General features: G+C 37.3%; 2 protein-coding genes across 4 annotated transcripts in view; both read right to left on the bottom strand.

The window, feature by feature from the left end:
* The window catches only part of LOC124407732 (mucin-5AC-like), a 76,549-nt gene extending 64,444 nt beyond the window's left edge, over window positions 1-12,105 (bottom strand). For 2 of the 3 annotated variants that reach the window (XM_046884166.1, XM_046884167.1), the window contains exon 1: window positions 11,819-12,103. In XM_046884166.1, coding sequence (XP_046740122.1) covers window positions 11,819-11,951 — 133 coding nt within the window. In that variant the 5' untranslated portion in view covers window positions 11,952-12,103. Of the gene's footprint in view, window positions 1-11,818 lie in introns of all 3 variants that reach the window. The other variant, XM_046884168.1, reaches the window with a different exon arrangement.
* LOC124407731 lies at window positions 7,036-10,726 on the bottom strand. Its single transcript, XM_046884164.1, has one exon. It carries the CDS (start codon window positions 10,425-10,427, stop codon window positions 7,050-7,052), a length of 3,378 nt encoding a protein of 1,125 aa, XP_046740120.1. The 5' UTR covers window positions 10,428-10,726; the 3' UTR covers window positions 7,036-7,049.
* Window positions 12,106-16,664: the final 4,559 nt, after the last annotated feature.

Here is a 16,664-nt window from a genome sequence, read left to right as displayed (position 1 = left end):
GTCTGTAGGTGCTAAAACGGGTGTCGAGTTGTTTGAAGCTGTTGTCAGTAATGTAACCGCGATTGAGGCTGGTTCAGTTCCAGATTGATTTGCTTCTTCCTTGTCGTAGAAAAAGGAAAGAAGGTTTCAAGTTAGTTCCGTCGAAGGAAAGAAATTGCCGCGTTAAATTGTTACGTTGAAACGATATCGAACGACTTCGACACACGTCATCAACCTCCTCTACAAACCGGGACAAAAGTGACGTTCATTCGTCGGGTATTATTAATGAGACGGTGTTAGCGTGCATCGTACTACATATAATATATCGATTGTAACATATTCCGCGATGAATTTTACCGAAAGATCAAACTTCAGTTTAACTGTAAGATTCAAAAACCTCAATCAAAAATCTAAAATAACGAATCATGATCTTTCGATCCAAGTTGTACCGCAGGGATTTACAACCTCAAAGTTAGCTATGAACAACGTTGAGGTGATACCAGAATAAAGAATGACGTAGCTAAGTTGTTTTAAAAACTATAAGTTTCAAATCCCTTCGAAAGAGGTCGACGTTTTTCGACCTAAAGGAGGGTAGAAGATACGACAGGTTGGTGCCCATTGAGCATGCGCGTCGAAGTAAACTCGTTCATCGAGTGCTTCCTTTCCCTGCCATTCTATAACCTCTTTCCAAAATCAGCTCTTGTTAGTGTACCTTCCGCGCCTTCCGCAACTCGTGACACGCGAACACGCGCTCCACCAGGTCTGGGTTGGGTTGGCGAGCCTAACCTGACCTGAACTCCGCGTAAGCAATTTCTTAAATTACCTGTAGGTACGACTGGTACACGTGGATCTCGGGTCATCGAGCAGCTATTTAAGGATAGCAGTAACCAGGACATTGCCCGTCCGTACAAGTTCCATTCCTTTTTCCTTTCCTTTTTACTTTTTTTTTTCTCCCGTTCTTGCTCTCTCTTTTGACGCTTTTCTTGATTATAGTTGTTTCTCATACTGAATGTTACACTGTACCTACGTCCGCACGTCAATCCTTTGTAACTCAACAATATGTGATGAGAAAAAAATGTGATCGATGATATTCCAGACCTTTGACTTTGACGAATGTTCGTAGAGACTTGAATTTCGAAAATCGATCATCTCGCGAAAATGTGTGACCCTGTTAGCAAAACGACGTGGCTTTACCGTCGTGCATCGTCACGCTGTGTTTCATGCTTGTTGAAAAGACTATAGACGACTGTAACGCGATGAGATTCGAGGCAAGAAACCCTGGACCTTGAATTTTAGGTTGAAAAAATTCCGCTGCTGGTGACGGAAGTCATGGAAAACCGGACTAGCAAATATAAATTCACGATACCAGAGTAGGTACACGTTGGAATCACCGCGAAGACGTGGGTAAAAAAACGGCCGTAAATACGTACAAGAATTTCCGTTCAAAGTCAGACAGCAGCAAACAGCCTCGTATAACAACAGTGAACAGGAGCAGCTGTTGAAAATTTTCAAATGCTCGTATATACGTGTATGTATAATACACAGGTTATTGTGGGTAAAACTTTTCCCCTCCTTTACTTCTCACCCTCTCTCATATGTTCCGTACACACATGTGCGTATGCCTACGACCGCCGTCTCCGGTGAGTAGCCGCAGTTCGTACCTACACGACGACGGAATCGTCGAGAGAATGTCAGGTTGTATGTAGATTGCAAAGTCTATACATATACGTGGCACAGTAGTCCCTGTACCTAGACTATAAACGCGACTACCGTACAACTGCTGGGGTACGAAATGTACTAGACACGATAATTGGTCGGTGAGCTGTCGCACAGCTAAATCGCAGAGCAAAAGTATAACGGTAAGCTGATCGTGAATTGAAGTGTCTACGGGATATAAAAAAAGCAGATACAACGAAATATGTAGAGCAAAAGTTGTACTGAATCAGTCAAATTTCTATAACGAAGGGGACGAAAAACGGTAAACGCCTGCTTATTTAATCCTGGTGCTGTAAGTTAAGAGGCGAGTATAATAGCGTCGAACGGCAGCTCTTATATAGTTTTTGAACAGTTGGGGTCCTTTAAGCCTGGTGTTGTGGAACTAGATATGAAACCGTGTATATATAACTACCCGCACGTATATCATAAGGATACACGTTTAACGGTGACAGCTGATGCAAGCTGTTCGAGATAAGCAGATAACCCGATACTATCGCATATCGCGTTCCGCCGACACGTCGCTGAACGATAAGTTGCTTCTCTGGATGAATTTGACGTCATTACACACAGTACATGTGCCGGTGCAGCAGGTAACATAGCTTGGAATTGTACGATGAAAGACTGACATTTCGATTGGCGAGGTTTCATGCTTGAAATGTGAACGATTTATTTTACTCGTCGTTGTAAGAAATTTTTCGTAAAAATTATTTCGGGCATTCGTATAATCATGCATGCGGTATACGTGAATCACGTATACCAAATTTACAGAAATTCATTCGTCTATTGGGTATATAAATCAATGACATCATCAGGGTCAACCGTAGGTTGCAGTGGGCGAAATGTACAATTAATTCCTCAAATTCTAAATAATTGGCTTCTAGTTCCTTTTATGACATACAAAAATGGATGAATTTGAAATTCGTTTAATTCAATTATGGACTGTATCAATTGAGAAGAGGCAAGATGTAGACAATATTATATCGTTCAATTTACAAGAAAATTTTATACGTAATTTCCGTCGCTAAAATTCTACTATCCAATTGTTTCCACGGAAATTCGTCAACGGGAATATCACAGCGCAAACAAACTTTGATACTACTTTGATACTTTTAATGCAGATATAATTAATAATCTATACCTACAGCTAACGTGACGAGTCGTCGACTGGCAAAGTATAACCTAGATGTTGAAATGCAGACTTATTACACCGTCAGGTCAGAAGGACTGACGATATTACAGTTTTCACCTAAAGGAATAAATAAGAATTAACGATCATACAAGAGTATCGAGAATAGTTTAACCTCTGTCCGTTGATAAAATGATAATAACGTTGTATTGTTTAATAGTTTACTTCCCTCGTTGGGTAACTTGTTAAAATTGTACATACATAGATATATACATCCAAGGCTTCGTTGAGTTTCAAAGTACATATAGGTAAGAGAGTCAGCCAGTCTGTTTGCACAAGGACCCCGATCCCAGTATTTGACTGTTGTCCTCCCTCAACTTTGGGACCAATTTTGAGTATAAACATGAAAATGTTTACCACAATTGGCCTCCGCAAACACATTGGCGTCCTACAATTTTTCTTTATAGTTTAGTTATTCTTCGTTGATGCATCAATCGGTATAACCGATATTTTCAACCGCACGTTTTGCAACATTATACTTGAGTATGTATCAAGGATCTCAAGCTGCTCGATAAGATTGAAATAAAAAATTTACTACACGCCAACGAATGGATCGCAATATCCGTATAGAAAAGAAATGAAAAACACTCCTTTCTACAACATGATTTTCTTACTTTCACAATAGAGAGTCTCGACGAGCCGTTACAGAGAAGATGATCGGTGAGAGATGCAGAGCAAGCGTGGGCAGCGCTATCCGCTTTAACGGTACTATCTAACCGCAATTGCAAATCTCCTCGGAGAATACACTCAAGCACGAGATGGGTGAGTATAAACACGAAAGCTTGAAGGGCAATTCGATAAACATTATCGTACTGTCTCTTCCTGGTGAACATGAATCGTCCAAGCTTTCCCGACACTCCAACACGGCATGCGGTAACCGCGATGCATCGAATATGCACAGATTCGATGATCGACAATTGTCCAACCGATCGATCGAAACGATCAATAAATTGGTCGGTATTGAAGTTTAAACGGAACGGTTTTCAAACGGAAAACTGACCCAGAGTTACTCGACGCGATATATCATAAACAAAGACGGAAAAGAATATAGTTATTTTACCAGTCCAATAAATTTTTTATCAAGCTGAAGTTTGTGTAACGTTTGCGATTACCTTTATTGTTAACAAAGCATGAAAATATCAAAAATTTTCTAAATTCAACTTCTTCAGTTATTTGGAAGATTGAAAATAGTTATTTTTTTTTTCAACCTTCCGATACGTTGACGTTACTAACTTCAGCCTCGTAAATTTTTCTATATCCGTTGATCGTTGACCGCCTGCAGGGCATCGTCAAAGAAGAAGCGAGAGACGTGCGTCGGTTCCGTCACGGTGACTGCGGCCTGGACAATGAAGAATCAAGATATCCAAACTCCCGCCAAGCGAGGGGTCTCTAAGCGACAGCCTAGACTAGACTAGACTAGACTAGACTAGACTAGACTAGGCTAGGCTAGGGCAAAACCCGGCGTGGCCCGGGTCGGAGCCGTTCAGCTGTTGCTGCTGCCTCTGCTTGGTGCAGTCAGTTCGAATCGATCCCGGAGGAACCCCGGTTGGTTCGTGCGACACGCAATAGACACTCCTGCAATTCCATAACCCAGCGGCGACGGCTTTCCCCGTCTTGATATTATATCCTGCACGCACCCTTGGCCTTTGCTTGGCGGTGAGAAGGATGATTACTGTAAAATGAGTGAGTGAATAGAGCGAGATGGCAACAGTCGAGTCGCAAGTAAAATTCCGAATTCTTATTTGGATGTATAATTTGACAGTAATTAATTCTTTTTTCTCAACACTTGTGAACAAAATTCTTTTTACAAAGTTACTGGGACTTTATCTCGAGATTATTGATAATTCAAATCAAGGAGTTTCCTTCTTTTTCGAAACTAATATGAGAGAAAAAAATAGAAGAGATGCCAAACACGCGAGCAATTATGCATCACGTAGTACAGCATTTTTCTCCTTCCATTCCCTTCCCTCAAAGAAAATGATATTCCGTGATATTTTTAATCCTTTGACCTGAATTTCCCTGATATTTTATACACATTTTTCCACCACCTTTTTGCGTAGGACGACTGCAGACCGCACGCAATAAGGTATACCTAAGGTGAGTTACCTGTAACACCTAAGGCAGGAGTCGCCATCCAGTCAGCCCACAAACGGACGACGGACGGACGCAAAAGTTGAGAACGCGACGTCCGCAACCGCGAAGCAGTTCTACCACCACGACGAGCGGATTGAACCGGTCTCTCATCGCGTCTCTCTTTCTTTCTATTCCTCTCCTTCTCTCTTTTGCTTTCTCAAGCGAACGAACGAACCGTTCGTAAAGGAACTAGTCTCGTCGCCACCGCATCATCATATTCTATCTCACGACAGTTGAAGTTTCCCGGAAGATTCGAAAAATTTTATTAAATCCCGAATGATAAAAGTGAAGAAACAAGCACACGCAGACAATAACGAAAGTATAAAAAGTCAGACGAAGCCTATTAAAATGATCGGTAACTAATAGCGTCAGAGTAGAATGAATTCGAGGCATACGACAGATTTCGCGAACATATCCAACCTACGAGGTAGATGGTTTGTACGTCCGAAGGATCCAAAGTTATAGGAAAAAAGAATTTCTATTAATCAACTTATACGATAGGAAAATATTGCTCGAGTAGAGGATAATGTATACGATATATGTATACTACCAAATTACAGAAAATTCACTGATACTAATTGTAAATAATCATTTTCACCCTGCTTGTATAAACAGGTGTATTGTGCTGTGCAAAACAAGGTAGAGCAAAATTGGACTGTGACTATACCTAAAACGCATATCTCAACTTGATACCTTTTTTTTCTCCAGATGAATTGACAATTTATTTGAAATAAAAGCTCGCAGTTAATATCATCTACCTAGCTTTGATACAACTTCCTTTTGTTCTTCACATTTAAGAGAAAACATGAATTTAATAATTAACCTACAACCAAACTGTGTTGCTGTTGCTATTTAATACTAAATACTTCTAGCGTTATCGCTTTCAACTGTTTGCATTTGAAATTCTATCAATTTAATGCTGTATTAATTTTGTCCTTTACGTTATCAGTATTGGCATGGAAGTGAGCCAGAGTAACAGGTTCATTTATTTTTGTTTCAATCTGTTCTACAATTTACTTAATAGTACCATTAAAACTCGTGCCATCTCGAAATGCGACAAAGTGTTTTATTTGTATCGTAAAAATGGGCGTACTTTTAGACGTACTAAAACTGTCCTTGACCATTGGCCAACTTTGTAGAGTAAGTATCATTACTTTTATACTCTACTGTATAACTTACCTTTACTCTATATTCCCACACTACAATTGGAGTATTAATTCTCATTCAAGTTTCTAAATTTAGATTTTTATATCAATTTGTTTCAGAGTATTAACTACGATTGATACGTAGCTCCATTTTTCAAAGTTAACCACCTTTCAATGAAATTGAAATAGATTTTTCTTTCTCACGTTTGGATAAATTTCCATCACTTTTAACAAAATCTTTATTCCACACACATCGAAGTACACATCAATTTTATTATGAATAAAAGGCTTACTGCTGGTCCTATCTATATAATAACAGACTATATGAAATAATGAAAACTCATTTGAATTAAATCGGAGACAGCAGATACAGCAATTGAGTCGATTCGCACTACTTTAGAATGTTTTTTTATCAGCATTAATAACGAGTCTCTTTGGATCCTCAACTATTTCAATATAAGCTTTAGCTCTTCTATCTACATCAGAATTCGCAGTTTTGTTCATGTATTTTTTTAGAAACGAATATTTTTAATGCCAGTGATTTTGTTCGCATAGTGTTACGTTTTTATGAGAAAAACCTTCCGGTTATCACAGTGGCTTTGCACTGTAAGGCAAATGGATCCAGAGTGTTACCAATGATACATTAAGGGTGTCTACAAATTCTGCAGTCAGAGCTCTTTGATTTGCATTTGCCTTAGTCTCCTCGATCTTCAAATAAATTATCACTAATCGAGTAATGTATACTACCAATAATTTGAATGACATAATTATTTCTGACAGTAAAAACAGCGATCGTAGTAACTTTTTGTTTTGGAATCGATCGATCTGTATACTATACAAGGTCACTTATGTTTTCTTATTCTATTCTCTTTTACGTCACTACTATTCTGTTATTTTGATGAGTCATCAAAAAATTTAGAGGGAGCTTTTCTAACTTTTTTATATAATATATCAATTATCTTATTGGGAGGGTTATCTTTTGCAAGACTTTTCAAATACTTTGTCTTCTTTCCTGCTTCGTCAAAACAAATATTATGCAATTTCTCAAAAGCAGTACAAACTTTAAGTCCTATCCTATCCAATATCTGGGATAAATTTTTTGGCCCGAATAGTTTTTTCTCAGCTAAGAAGTGATTTAAATAATTCTCTTTGCTGAAACAAGATTTATGAAAATTTGTCAAAATGGAAGAGGCATTTCTTCCTGCCATGCATAATATTTTGGACAAATCACCTGGCTGAAAACCAACCTTATGAAAATCATTTAAAAAGTCTGTCTTGTTTCCTGTCTCATCAAAGCAAACATAGTAAAAATTTTTCAAAGCGGAACAAATATTAGCTTTTGCTCCGTGTAATATCTCTGCCAGGTTATTAAGATTGAAACCTTCTTTCTGATCTACGAAATGATGTAAATATTTTTTTGTATCTCCAATAAAGCAAAAATCATGAAATTTCTCCAAACTATTTACCGCTCCACTCAACATACTACATAAATCACCCGGCGCGAAACCTATTTGAAAAAAATCATCTAAAAGTTGTGTTATTCGTCCTTCTTCATCGAAACAAAGAACGTGTAATTTCTTTAAAATAAAGGAAGCACGAACTCCTGCTCCACACAGTGCGGATGATAAGTTACTTGGCTCGAAACCTGCGTTATAAAAATCATCTAAAAGTCGTGTTATTTTTCCTTTACCATAAAAACAAACGGCGTGTAATTTTTCAAAAGCATCTTTAGCATTAGCACCTGCCCCACTCAACATACCGGATAAGCTATGAATACTGAAACTTTTCTCCCCATCTTTCCTCCCAATAAAATTCTTTAAATGCCGTTTTTTCTTACCTTTTGTATCAAACCAAACATCATATAAGTCTTTAAAAGCTTTGACAACATTAGCTCCTGCTCCGCCTAATATGCTGGACATGTTGGTCAGTTTTATACCCTCTTTTTCTAGATTTTTCAAATATTCCGTTCTATTTCCTTCTACATCGAACCATAGATTGTACAAGTCTTTGAATGCTTTTGCAGCATTGGCTCCTGCTCCGTTCAAAAAATTAGATATTTTTTTCAACTTTATACCTTCTTCTGCCAGATTTATCAAATATTGTGTTTTATTTCCTGCTACATCAAACCAAAGATGATACAAGTCTTTGAATGCTTTTGCTGCATTAGCTCCTGCTCCACTCAACATGCTGGACATGTTAATCAGATTGATCTTTTTTTCTTTCAAAGTTTTTAAATATTGTGTTTTATTCCCTTTCGCATCGAACCAAAGGTCGTATAAATCTTTGAAAGCCTTTGCAGCATTAGTTCCTGCACCGTTCAAAATACTCGACACGTTAGACGGCTTTACTTCTTCTTGTTCTAGATTCTTCAAATATTGTGTCGTATTCCCTTCTACGTCAAACCAAAGATTATATAAATCTTTGAAAGCTTTTGCAGCATTAGCTCCTACTCCATGCAAAATACTGGACACATTGATTAGATTTATTTCCTCCTTTTCTAGATTTTTTAAATATTGTGTCTTATTTCCTTCAACATCGAACCAAAGATCATACAAGTCTTTAAATGCTTTAGCAGCACTACCTCCTGCTCCACTCAAAATGTTGGACATGTTGGTGAGATTAACTTGTTTCCTCTTTAGATTTTTCAGATATTGTGTTTTATTCTCATCTACATCAAACCAAAGATTATACAAATCTTTGAAAGCTTTTGCTGCATTAGCTCCTACCCCGTGCAAAATACTCGACATATTAGTTAAGTTTATTTCCTCTTTTTCTAGATTTTTCAAATATTGCGATTTATTTCCTTCCGCATCAAACCAAAGATTATATAAATCTTTAAAAGCTTTCGCAGCGTTAGCTCCTGCTTTGCTTATAATACCCGACATTTTAGTTAAATTTATATCGTTTTCCTCTAAAGTTTTTAAATATTGTCTTTTGTTCCCTTCTGTATCGAACCAAACATCATATAAGTCTTTAAAAGCTTTTGCAGCGTTAGTTCCGGCTCCGTTCAAAATACTGGACACACTAGCCAGATCTATTTCTTCTTTCTCTAAATTTTTTAAATATTGCGTTTTATTCCCTTCTACATCAAACCAAAGATCATACAAGTCTTGGAAAGCTTTTGCAGCGTTGCTTCCAGCGCCATTTAAAATGCTTGACATATTGGTTAAATTAATTCCCTCGTTTTCCAGAGCTTCTAAATAACGCGTTTTATTCCCTTCCGCATCAAACCAAAGATCATACAAATCTTTGAAGGCCTTTGCGGCATTAGCTCCTGCTTTACTTAAAATACCGGATATTTTAGTTAAACTTATTTCCTTTTCCTCCAGAATTTTTAGATACTTTGTTTTATTCCCTTTTGCATCAAACCAAAGATAATATAAATCTCCGAAGGCTTTTGCAGCATTAATTCTCGCCCCGTTCAAGACACTGGACATACTAGACAGATTCACTCCTTCATTCTCCAAAGCTTTTAAATACTGTGTTTTATTCCCTTTCTCATCAAACCAAAGATCGTACAAATCTTTAAAAGCCTTTGGAGAATTAGCTCCCGCTCTGCTTAATACACTGGACATATTGGATAGATTTATTCCTTCTTTTTCCAAAGTTTTTAAATATTGCGTTTTATTTCCTTCTTTATCAAACCAAAGATCATATAAATCTTTGAAAGCCTTTGCAGCATTAATTCCTGCTCTGCTTAAAACACTCGACATGTTGGATAAATTTACTTTTTCTTTTTCTAAAGTTTTCAAATAATCTCGTTTATTCCCTTCTTCGTCGAACCAAAGATCATACAAATCTTTGAAAGCTGTGGCAGCATTGATTCCTGCTCCGCTTAACATACTAGACATACTCGATAGATTTATTCCTTCTTTTTCCAGGCATTTTAAATATTGCTTTTTGTTTCCTTTCTCGTCGAACCATAGATCGAAAAGATCTCCAAAGGCTTTTGTAGCATTATTCCTAGCTCTATCCAAAATACTTGACACAATGGTTAACTTTATTCCCTCTCTTTTCAATACTTTCAATCTTCCTTCTTCGATTAAAAAATCTAAGAATTGATTAAACGCAGGTGTTCCTTCTCTGCCAACCACACTTTTGGCAAATTTGTTAATCTCTTCGTCATTGACAATACTTAAATCCATACGCGGTCTCTTTGACGTTACATTACCATCGTCTGTGTGAAGACGCCTACGTTTACCAGACCTAAGACCGCCAGCTTCAAGCATTCCCCTACCTGAACCCCCTGAACAACTGTAACTTTCCATTTTGTAATTTACAAAAATATGATAGTACGTGTACAAAAAGGTAATTTACTTTTTAATTACTAGCTGTACAAGTCAGACTACACGGACAAGCGAGGAAAAGTTATTTCCCTAAAACACGACCAGACCTGTTATTAACCTGAAACATCCTGTACGACTGAGAACCTCGACCATATAAGGACGTTCGCTGACATCGTGTCGCTACGTCGTCGCGGTGTTGCCGCGTTTTTTCTCACACGCCGCGACGATCTGAGAGTGCAGACGTTGTTGAGCACGTGGTGATGGAAAAAAAAGAGTGTAACTATAACGAAAATAAAAAAAAAGTGCGCAAGACAGCTAATCATTTAAAACGTAAACGCCCGCGTGGCGACGACGATCGTGTGTATCAATAAACAATCGACATAATACAACGATAATTTCGTTTGATTTACACAATTCTCTCTTTAGATTAGATACAACCCACGGTAGTCGCCCTTTTTATATGATAATTCAGATTAATGGCGGCCGTGAGATTTTAGATGAAAAAATTCAACACTCACCAGCCTCAATACAAACAAATTCAAAAAATTGGAAACTATCGCTAGTACATATATAGATATAATTTCACCAGCATTTACAAGGCTTAGCTATGTTTACGTTCCAAACGTGTAATATTCGAATACAAAAATAATTCATGAATTTCGGTAAACAGGAATAGAAAAAGGTGAAGTCGAACTTGACGTTGAAGTTGTCTCAATAGGGGGTTGGATTAATTTGATGATTGGCTGCTGGCATCGTCAAGCTTCATATTTCGTCGTTCACTTCACTTGTTTCATAAGTGAAAAAAAAATTGTTCCCAAACTGCAGTATCAAAGAAGTCCTTCCCGATACTTCGAGACTGTCATTACGTATAGGTACATTGTGAATATGTACACACACAACCGGTAAACGAAGATAGAAAAGTTATACAACGAGCTTAACGTTAGTATAGTTTTTAAAGCTTTTGAAAGCTTTTGAAAGCAACTGTAACGACGATATATACTTGTTCACAATTCGTATATAAATAAATATTTGCCACCTATAGTGCGAACAGGAGAGTCCAGAGACGAAAGATCGTGAATAAACTAGTAAAATAGGGTCGACCGGCGTTTTCTATAACGTAATATAAGGTATGTAGCACAGATCTATAGGCACTACGTCTAGGTATGCACGTATGCACGTATGCACGTATGCACGTATGTAGGTAGGTAGGTAGGTACTCGAGTGGCGGCGGCGCGGCACGGTGTTGGGGGTTTCGAAGCGGTTCAACGAGGGAGTCGGTGATGGTGTTGTGGTGGTGGTGCTGTTGGTGGTGCTGTTGCAGAGTTGCTCGTGCAGAGGTAGGATGGATATGATACGAAACGTGTTCTACTCACCACGTGACTCGCTCGATGCAAGATGGTGAAAGTGGGGACTGGCGTGGTCCGAGGACGAGCTTGCGACGCGTTCTCTCTTCTTCTCCTGCAACTCGACGTACCGCGCCGCCTCAAGGAGCGTCTCCAGGCTCATGTCGAACTCTTCGACGTCCTCCTATCTCAGACGAGACGATCACTACGATTACGACGTTTTGGTGGATGCCCGACCGCCGGCGACACACGCACTACCGTAGTTTCGCGAGTTTTGTATTATCGCGACGCGAAAACGACGACACCGTTCGTCGGGCTTTTTTATACCTGCGACACAAGTTTGGCAAAATATATATATATATATATTTTTTTTTTACTTAAATTTCAATCAGCACACGAGTTTCAAATTGTCTTTCCTTTTATCTTTAATTTCAGTTTTCATGCGTTCACTTGTTTGTTATATATATATATATACTCTAATTAACGTTTTCTCTGTTTCTTCGTTCCTCGTTGTTTTGTTCTTCATGTAGTTTTTCTGTCGAGTCCTTGTAGTTTGATGAAAAAAAATATCGACTTCGCCGCTTCGATAATTATCCTCGTCTCTCCGCGTCGGTTCCTCTTCTTTCCTCCTGCCTTGGCTGCCCGTCCCGGGGTGCCTCTGGACAAAAATAAAAGTAACAAGACGTTATTATTTACGGTCTGCACAAGTCGGGAAAGATCTTGAAGATTGTACTTAAACCTGTATTAATACGAAATGAAAATCTGTCTGGTGGAGAAATCAAATATGAACACATTTTATTCTGATTATTTGTATCATCTTTTCTAAACGTAAACTCTTTGTCGTAGGTATTCTGTTAAGGCGATGCCCTGGTCGATTTCGACGTTGACTTATGGATCTCAAAATATCGAAGTCCACGTATCTCAAACGCGAAAAAGGCCTCGACACACCCATTCTATACATATTTCTCAAGAAAAACACTCCAACACATTTTCATTTGAGGCAGAAATAAAAAATTGATACGGACTTTGCGAATTCGCGATAATAAAATTGTAGAATTTATGCCATTTCTTTATTTCTGGGTCAAATGAAAATATATTGCAGTGTTTTTGTTCAGAATTGTGTATAGAATGGGGCTGTCAAGTCTTTTTTACGCTTGAAATACACGTACTTCGATATATGGAGATATACACGTCAAAATCGTCTAGGAAACGTCCTTAAAAAGTTACGATTTTTTTTATTGAATTTATTGTTTCGTTTTCATTGCCATGATTTCAGTGATATTTATTTGAAAGTAAGAAATACGTCAACTGATTCGTTTTATATACATGTACATAATATCACTAACGACATTCACTAATGATACAATGGTATAGAAGTCTGCTTAAAAATTATGTACCAAGAAAGAACGGTCAAATTTCTACCTCCTGTATATATGTGTTTACGAAGTTTGTAAGACAAATATGTGATGTGATTACCCGGCATATATGATGTATACGAAGCGATACGAGCCGTTGAAAATGATTATTTGAATGACAAAACTACGTCTAATACACTAATAATATATTTGAAAGTTGAGAAAGACGATTTGTCTCGAATCCGACGTATTTTGTGATGACAAATCGATACACATAATGACACAAGTCGAAAAATAAATATCATGGAAACATTATGTATCGAATTTCCTTTTCTTTCCACTCCACACTACCAGTTATAAGTTTTTGTATTAGTAAATTTCACGATAATTCGTAGAAATATCTTCGATTATTTCCAACGAAACAAAAATATAAGAATCCTGTAAGGGCTGTTTCACCGAGTGAAAAAGTTTCTGCATAATTATAATATATCATGATTACTTATAAATTTTATAAAGTGATTACGTAATATTACTTGACAAATAAATTTTACATCGATTTTAGATCATTTCTCACGATTTCTAATATATTTAGCATAGTTTCTTAAACGAACAAAAAGATTTCTGAAGTTGAACCTGTTCGAAAAAAGGGGGCAAAAAAAAGTCAAATCAAAAAAATCGGCATGCACAATTCAGCAGAGATTTGTCAAGTACACCGTATTTCACCGACACAACGATAGTCGGAAACTGTTGTATAACATCCCGGGCCCGGGGCTCGAAGCTCGCGAAGAGAGAACTGTACAAGCGATTCTGCTACAAGTCTTTGGCCTACGACCGAACTTCATATATCCACTCACCCGATTCACTATATACAGCATTCGCGAGCGAGAATCTTAATTCCTTCCTCCACATTTGTTAAGCTGGATTTAGGTGGCGCTAATCTCTAGCTAAACGATAAGAAGAAATAAGCTTCGATCGATTTTTCACAATTGGCGTAAGCCTGCATATTTTCTCTTCCTCGGCATTTCCAATGTCGCTGATTTATAGATTATGTTTTTCATAGCAAAAATCTGAAGAATCTGGCAACAGTTGAGAACGCATATGTGGTAGTACCAACTGTACTCGCTCAACGTTGTGTTTGTTCTTCGTCTTATACTTGGTTGAATGAATAGATTAGAGAAAAAAAAAATGCAAATCCTCGACAAAGTTTGCAACAATTTGGCATTTCTGCGAAACCTGTGACACGTTTACCTGCATTCTGTGATTCATTCGAACAAGTTCTCGATAAAATTTTGCTTTTCTTCCAATCGATTTCAAGACTGTTCATGATTTGTCCTCATTCTACTCATTTTTCACGAAGATGCATGGGTGCGCGCTGAGTTAATATACCTGCGTACCTACTTTTGAAAAAAAAAAGGCGACACTGATTTGGAAAGAAATTAAAAACGAAACCCGGAATCGCTGAGGCGTTATGAGCTTTAGTTTGTAATTTGACCCAAGAATCTTCATCTCATATAGCTAATAACTGCTGCGGTTTTCGTGCCCATCTTCCTGCACTCGTGTTTATATATATACATACACATATATGCTATATATATATATATATATACGCATGCGTAGAGCCTTACACAAACTTTGGTGGTTTCTTATGTCTTTGTAACGGATACCGCACGGATTCTTTTTGGTCAGGTGTACAGAAATTTCTCACCACCGTTTCAAGAAGACCACAGGATATGACGACTATAGTGGATTTTAAAAAAAAACTGTGAAAATATAACGGAATTTCGTTAAAATCATTTTCCGCAAAAACTCTTCAATTTGTTTACAGAATGTAGATATACAAACGTACACGAATACGTGTAAAAAAAAAAAAAAAAAACCCGTTCACTATGAATTTCAGCAAGATTACACGATGCAGGCAAAATGTTGTTTTGCTACTTTTTCTCTCCATGTCATCTACCCGATGACTGCAAACAAAAATAAAAATAAATAAATAAAAATAGAAAAAAAATAAAATAAATAAATGGGCAATTCTTTATCCGTACATATGTAATGAGTATATGTTAGATATACTATATGTTTTCATGCACGCTGAGAAGAGAAGAGTAATCGTTTTATGATAAGGACAACGCAAGTTTGTCACGAGTTAAGAATGTAAAAATAATCCTATTACTAATAGCAACAATCAATCCCGCTGCTGCTGTGCTTCTGCTGTAATCATTGCGCACGCTGTGTGTAGCTTCGGGGTTTTTTGCAAATTTGCTCACCATACGTACGCGCACATTTTAAACCGATTAAGAGTAATTTTCCAACTTATTTTTTTGAGGGCGAACAAATTCGTGACTGGAATATGAGGTTTTTCCATAAATATATAAGCATGAAAATTTGCAATTTATAAATTAGGCTACTCCATGGCTTGAAAGAATGGATAAAAATTGAACAAACAGCGAAAAGGGAGACCTACATTTGTACAGAACTTTAGGTGAAGCATGTAGGTTAGACGATCGAACTGTTATTTCACAAATTACTAAATTATTTTTCGAGCAAGACGAAGAGAGTCGTCGCCGAACGATCTATGTACAAAGTATACAGATTTTAACCACGATATGTATTTTAACCCCAATCGGGAAGACAGAGGCGGTCGTTAAGTTTCCAGTTAAACGTACCAAAATGCAGTTTCCCTCTCTATAAACTTCTTCTGTTAGTGGATGAGAATTTGCAATTATTCGATCCTGGCAATTTAGTACAAATATTCGGCATTTAGATAAACAAAAAAGTTACGACCAAAAGTTCTGAGATGTAACTCGGTTGAATGGTTTGCCTTGACGGAAGGTTAAGATCCTAATAATAGTTCATAATTCACGAAATATGAAAATATAAGTAATCAGCAGGTTTTTTTGTAGGTCTTAGATTAAACACTGTACGCAGGTTAGGTTTACATCTACCATACTTTTGACGGAAGAAGGATATCGTACACTGCATGAAAACTTTATAAAGTACAATTCCGATATGTTATATATACAAGTAGAGATAAATAAAATTCCGCTTCAATTGTCGCGGTTACCGCGAAACTTTCTTAATAATATTCAACAAGCCACACAGTTATCTTGAACTAAAAATATTCACAAGAGAAAAATGTAAATTTAAATACATATATATACATGTATATGTGTATATAATTTTTACATCAACGAATAGTATTTTTTCTCCCAAATATGTATAAGTACATACACACACACACACATACATATATATATATACACAATCTGTATATAAGGACGTACCGTTACAACGTGACGCACGAAACGTTTAAGTGACAAATAAAACCACAGTATAAAAAATAAAAATCAATAATACTTTGAACTAACGGAGTCCTCTCGCAGCGAGCTGCGACATTCTCCCATAAATTTATTGAATTATTTCATCCTCCCTTTTTTCCACAGTTTACCCGATAAGCACTTTCCGCGCCACCACCCTTAAAGCCAGAGTTCGTTCAAACGCGAGGCTGCAGCTGGTGCTGAAGC

Source organism: Diprion similis, chromosome 6 (genome assembly GCF_021155765.1).
Source record: "Diprion similis isolate iyDipSimi1 chromosome 6, iyDipSimi1.1, whole genome shotgun sequence".
In the NCBI taxonomy this organism is placed as follows: domain Eukaryota; kingdom Metazoa; phylum Arthropoda; class Insecta; order Hymenoptera; family Diprionidae; genus Diprion; species Diprion similis.
Note: the sequence above shows the minus strand (reverse complement) of the source record. Positions and strands in the feature narration are given on the sequence as shown.

What these genes read in the sequence shown, in the direction of transcription:
- LOC124407731 (XM_046884164.1), bottom strand. Translation starts at nt 10,427, where the DNA reads ATGGAAAGTTACAGTTGTTCAGGGGGTTCAGGTAGGGGAATGCTTGAA.